The sequence below is a fragment of the Tupaia chinensis genome, unplaced genomic scaffold (genome assembly GCF_000334495.1).
Source record: "Tupaia chinensis unplaced genomic scaffold, TupChi_1.0 Scaffold000115_1, whole genome shotgun sequence".
NCBI classification, from domain to species: domain Eukaryota; kingdom Metazoa; phylum Chordata; class Mammalia; order Scandentia; family Tupaiidae; genus Tupaia; species Tupaia belangeri.
This window is the reverse complement of record NW_006159579.1, coordinates 2,354,763-2,360,462: the sequence shown is the minus strand read 5'-3', so window position 1 is coordinate 2,360,462 and position 5,700 is coordinate 2,354,763. Positions and strand designations below refer to the sequence as shown.

Here is a 5,700-nt window from a genome sequence, read left to right as displayed (position 1 = left end):
GAGGCCTTCTGGAGGTATGGCCTGGAGGAGCCAGGGTGTGGGGTGGCCATTCTCTCCTAGCCCCACACATTGCCTTTCTGTCCTCAACCCGGACTAATTTGTTAGGGGCAAACTGAATCTTGTGATTTTTAAATGCCAGTGCAGATCACCCTACTGTTTTTCCTGGGCTTCCACCTGTAGGTTCCCTGGGGGTGCCTTAGGGATTACTGAGACTTTTGGGGGTGGCCATACAAGAGAGTAAATAGCTGGAGTTACCCCACAAGGCCTTGTGACCCTGGAGATATTTTGGTAACTGACCAAAAGTTAATTTTACTTTATTGATCAATGACCTTCAGAAAAAGCTAAATACATAGGTGCAGAAGAGCCAAAATGGCCAAAGTTATATTAAGTTTAAATAAGTTGATATGGACAAGAAACTGGCCCATGAATTGTTATAAAATTCATATGGAAAAGAATTGATCCAAATCAATTTTACTTCAAGAAAATGAAAATATTCTTGGAAGTCCTTAAACTGTGGAAGAAGACTTTTTCCGGGAGTTAAATTAAATTTAAGTTCTTGATAAAAAGTCATTGATTTGGTTATAAACTTTAAACAGTTTCACTCAGAGACAAAAAGACAAACCATGAGATCAGCTTGTGTCCCGTGGCCTTAAGCTCCATCCTCACCAACTTGAGTGGCCTCAGTGCTTGGTAAATCTGGAGGCGGCACCCCTTGCCTGGGAACTGGAAAGCCCTGGCCATCTCGGTGGCTGCAGAGCGGTTGGAGCCTTCCGCTCTGAGAGAGCCTGTGCTGCACACCCAGCCGGCTCCCATTCTGGGGAGCTGTGCTGGGCCTGACCCTGTCCTTGGAGCCACTGGCGTCCGCAGACAAGACTCAACAGGGATGCAGGTTCTTTCTACCTAGATTCTTGTTGGAAGCGATTGTGCAGTCTGAGCTCCATGCCAGGCCTCGTGGGAGGCAGGTGGGGGCAGCCCCATCTGCACCTCCACCCTGTCCCCTTCTCACCCCAGCACATCCTGTACTGCATTGTGGACAGTGAGTGCAAGTCAAGAGATGTGCTCCAGAGTTACTTTGACCTCCTGGGGGAGCTGATGAAGTTCAACGTTGATGCATTCAAGAGATTCAATAAATATATCAACACTGATGCAAAGGTAAGGTTTTAGCACAGGGCTCCGTGGGGGCTTGCTGGATCATCCACAGTCAACCTGCCAATCTTCAGGTGCGGGTTTCAAATTGGAGAATATAGGAATCAGTGGACGGGCTTCAGCCAACTTTCATTATCACCTACTCTGTGCCAGGCACAATGCTAGGCCCTGGAAACTCGACGATGAAAACCTTGGCTGTTGTGAGCAGGGAGTAAAAATGGGAGTGAAAAGGTTGTGGAACTGCTGTGATGCAGTTGGGTCTGGCCTTGGGCTCACAGGGGAGTGGGTGATAGAACCCAGTTCAGACTACTTGAAGTAAAAGTGAGTAGAGTGCAGCAGTCCTCAGCGGAAGCATGGGACCAGTGTCAGAATACCTGGGCCAAGCTCCTGGAGTGCTGCTTAGTAGCTGGGTGGTGATACAGGTCACTCAGCTTGTGTGCACTTGGATCTTTCCAGCTGAGACACACCAGGGCTGGGGTGGAAGATGGCCTGCCCCGAGACTGCCCACCCAGAGCCCTGGCCCTCTCTGGCCTGCTGCCTCCATGAGCTTGGTCTCTGCTCTAGTTCCAGGTGTTCCTGAAGCAGATCAACAGCTCTCTGGTGGACTCCAACATGCTGGTGCGCTGTGTCACCCTGTCACTGGACCGATTTGAAAACCAGGTGGACATGAAAGGTAAGAAAAGGGCCAACTGGTGGCATGGTGGTTAAGGTAGCTGGATCCAACATGGCTAACTGCATGTTTTGAGTCCCTGGCTTGGTGGCTTGAAAAACACCCTAGACATAGGTGTGTGCGTGCATAAAATCCTGAGACAATAATGGACAAGAAGGGATTGTGGCATGGCCATCCTCCCTGGGAGATGCTTTGTCACTCCACCTCCCCCCTTTGTCTCTGGAGGGTGCATGTAAAATTAAAATTAAAAAAAAAAAATAGAAGAAAGGTAAGAAAAAGCCAGTCACCAAGGCTAATCCATTAGTCCAGTGTGACGGTGTAGACACTGAGCCCCCAGCAAGGAGACATGAAAGGCTCGAGTCACTGTACCAGACACCCACCTGGCTCCCCGGGTGATCTGCTTTGTTTCTCTCTGTTGTTCATGTTTGCTTTAATGAGCATGTACATTCTAATAAAGAAACAAAAAAGTTGCTAGCAAAATGAAAAAAAAAAAAAAAAAAGGCAAAAAAATCACTTTCTCTTCTGGGCCCAGATTCTCTCTCAAACAGTGGTGTTATGGAGGTACTGTGGCACAGTGGGACGCATCTGCAGTCTCCCAGAATTGCATGCATACTGCATGTATACACACACACACACATGTACATACATATACACCCACACGAGGAAAGGATCTTTAGCAGATGCTCACACAGGGCAGGGTCCCCCCACCAAAAAAAGGTAGTCACTGGCCCTCGTTATAGTCACTGTCATTAATAGCAAAAAGTAGCCTGGTCATTTGGTAATTTGCCACTTGCCTCCTTTTCCTGCCCTAAAGGGCCTGTTTTAGGGAAGAGCAACGTAGTTGGGTACATTCCAGTGTTGCTCCCACCTGTGGAGAGTGCAGGAGGCTATTTGCTGGGAGGCCGCAAAGCTGCAGCCCCGCGTGCACACTGTGACCCCCAACAGCGGGCACAAGACTCAGGAGCATGGGTGTGGGAAGCCAGGCATATCTTCCTGATAGAGCTTGGAAACTATCTAAATTTCACTGTTTTTCTTAATGTAGTGTCAGCAGGCTGTCATTCCATGCATAATAGGAGGGACGGGGATCTGGGGCTGGGCTGGGAGAGCTGAGAAGACTCCTAGCTTCAGAGTCAGGACCCAGTGGGGCTCAACCAGAGGCATGGGTGGCCCAGCTCTGGGCCAGAGCCTACTGCCTACACTGCTGCCTCCCTCCGCAGTTGCTGAGGTCCTGTCCGAGTGCCGCCTCCTCGCCTACATATCCCAGGTGCCCACACAGATGTCCTTCCTCTTCCGCCTCATCAACATCATCCATGTGCAGACGCTGACACAGGTGTGGCCCCCCGGAGACAGGTGATAGGGGAAGGTGGACTGGAAAGCATTCCGCTCATCCTGGAGCCCGGAGTTTTATATCCGTGTCCCAGAAGCACATCTCCTGAGACCCAGCTGTTTTAAGGACTTTGCCCCATAAGGAGTCAGTGCCCCCATTTTACAGATGGTACTCAGGGAGGGACAGCAAGTCCCCTGAGGTCACAGAATTGAGTCGGGCACAGTGGAGGTTGACCCTGCGTACTTCTGACTCTCCGCCAGTCCTTCTCCCCCAAACCCTCATGTCTCATGTCACCCACCCTCCTGTGCTCCTGCTGTACCAGACTGGGACCTGAGATCACCTCCCAGCTCCCTCACTAAGTCTGTGCAGCCTTCCTCTCTCTGAGCTTTACACCTCTCCTCTAAAGTGTGGGTGATACTGTACCTCTCCAAAGTGGTCCTTTTCTTCTGTCATCTGACTTTATAGAGGTGGTACCTGGGCGGGGAGTGTGGTGAGCAAGACAGACCGAGACCCTCCCTGTGAGGCTCAGCCTAGTGCTGAATGACGTTCTAAAGTGCGACAGCTACACTTGACATGAACACTAGCCCTGCTTGGGACTGACACTTCCTAGAAGAAGCAATGGCTGAGCCGAGATCTGGACAAGGACAAATGTTGTGGCGGCAGGTGGGGTGGGGGCAGGGAGGTGGCTGGGTGTGGGAGAGGAAGCAAGTGGTCTGTAGGGACAGCTCAAAGTGTGGCCTGTGACCTCTGTGGAGGCCCTGCAGGGCCCAGGCCTGGGACCACTCTCCTCCCCATAGTGGCTGCCCAGGTTCACCAAGAGCCGCTGGGTCCACCAGCTTGACCTAGCCCCTGCTGGCGTGTGCCCTGTTAGGAGAACGTCAGCTGCCTCAACACCAGCCTGGTGATTCTGATGCTGGCCCGGCGAAAAGAGCGGCTGCCTCTATACCTGCGGCTCCTGCAGCGCATGGAGCACAGCAAGAAGTATCCCGGCTTCCTGCTCAACAACTTCCACAACCTGCTGCGCTTTTGGCAGCAGCATTACCTGCACAAGGACAAGGACAGCACCTGCCTGGAGAACGTGAGTGCCCCACCCTCAGTGGGTGGCAGGCGGGCAGCGGGCACGTAGACCCAGGGCCCCTCTGAGGGGTGTCTGGGTGCGTGATCCCCGCCTGGGTCATGTAGCGGGCGGCTCTTTGCCCCCTTACCAAGGCCCTCCCCACGGGGCGCTGGGCTCGATCTGGGTCCTCCAGGCGCCCCCCAGCCCCTCTCTCTTTGCTCAGAGCTCCTGCATTAGCTTCTCATACTGGAAGGAGACAGTGTCCATCCTGTTGAACCCGGACCGCCAGTCACCCTCGGCCCTTGTCAGCTACATCGAGGAGCCCTACATGGACATAGACAGGGACTTCACTGAGGAGTGACCTTGGGCCAGGCCTCGGGAGGCTGCCAGGCCAGGGCCGGGGCTGGTGTGGGTGAGGGTGGGTGCACCTGCCACATGCCCCGCCCTGTTCCCATCCCTCCCCTGCCTCCCTGCTGCTCTCGGCCTGCCCCAGGTCTTCAGGTACAGGCTTGGCAGGAGAGTGTCCTAAGAGCCCCTGGGTCTGAGGGCCCCAGATCATGGGGGGAGCTCAGTTTCCTCATGATCCCCAAGAGGACAGGGGCTCCATGCCTGCCTTCCCAGAACCCTGGAGCCCAGCCCACCAGAGGTAAGGGGACTTTTAAAATGAGCTCTGTCTGAGCTCCTGTCCATCTCTCAGCTGTCAGCCCTGGGGTTTGGAGGAAGATACAGGGCCCCATCTGTGAGCCAAGCCTCCTTGTCCCTTGGCCTTTGGACCCAGGCAATAGCTCTGAGCCCGGGCAGGGGTGGGGGTACCAGAGAATGCTGCCTTCCCCCTAAGCCTGCCCCTCTTCCCTTGTTATCCTTTAGCTCCTCGGGTTCTGTTTGCTCATTGGCCGCTGTGTTCATCCCGGGGTTCTCCCAGAAGTTTGGGGGGAGGCCTTCCCTCCTCCATCCCATGGGGCACAGGGTGGCTGTGCTCACCCTGCCCCTGGGCCGCGTCTCCTGCCTGAGCCCAGACACAGGAGTCGGGCCAGGAGCTCACCTTGGCCCCTCCTCGTGTTGCCAATTTATTAACAGCAAATAAACTGATTAAGTGGAGACTATTAAAGAACTTTATTTTAAATGACTGATGTGTCCCTGACTTTTGTCCATGGGACTGTGTGTTTCCCTCCCTCTCCTGACCCTTAAGAATGAGGAGACCAGCTAGAGCTGTGGATGTGGCATTTATTGAGGGTGTTCCAGGGCTAGGGAGTGCTGGGGATGATGAGACCACAGAAGCGAGCAGGTGAGGAGCAAACGGCAGCCATCCCGCTTCGGAGCCCTGGGGTGCGTGCTCTCACTCCTTGTGCTGAAGAGAAACAGGTTAAGTTCTACACCCCCTCCTGTTCCCTCACTTCCAGTACACAGAGGGCTGGGCCACCCCTCACCTTGGGGCCCAGCGCATCCCGGGTCCGCGCCCGCAGCTTGTTAGCCTGGGTTTCTGCCATGTCTGCTCGCTCT

At 54.0% G+C, this 5,700-nt stretch overlaps 2 protein-coding genes across 3 annotated transcripts in view; one reads left to right on the top strand and one right to left on the bottom strand.

Annotated features, from left to right (window-relative positions):
• Positions 1 to 5,326, top strand: part of TRPC4AP (transient receptor potential cation channel subfamily C member 4 associated protein) — a gene marked incomplete at its 5' end in the record, with an annotated part of 60,613 nt that extends 55,287 nt beyond the window's left edge. For both annotated transcript variants that reach the window (XM_014586133.1, XM_014586132.1), the window contains 5 exon segments: positions 1,012 to 1,152; positions 1,711 to 1,819; positions 3,034 to 3,146; positions 4,015 to 4,221; positions 4,424 to 5,326. In XM_014586133.1, the coding sequence (XP_014441619.1) occupies positions 1,012 to 1,152; positions 1,711 to 1,819; positions 3,034 to 3,146; positions 4,015 to 4,221; positions 4,424 to 4,561 (708 nt within the window).
• Positions 5,087 to 5,700, bottom strand: part of MYH7B (myosin heavy chain 7B) — a gene marked incomplete in the record, with an annotated part of 32,149 nt that continues 31,535 nt past the window's right edge. Inside the window, 2 exon segments of the mRNA XM_027770191.1 lie at positions 5,087 to 5,206; positions 5,628 to 5,700. Coding sequence (XP_027625992.1) covers positions 5,087 to 5,206; positions 5,628 to 5,700 — 193 coding nt within the window.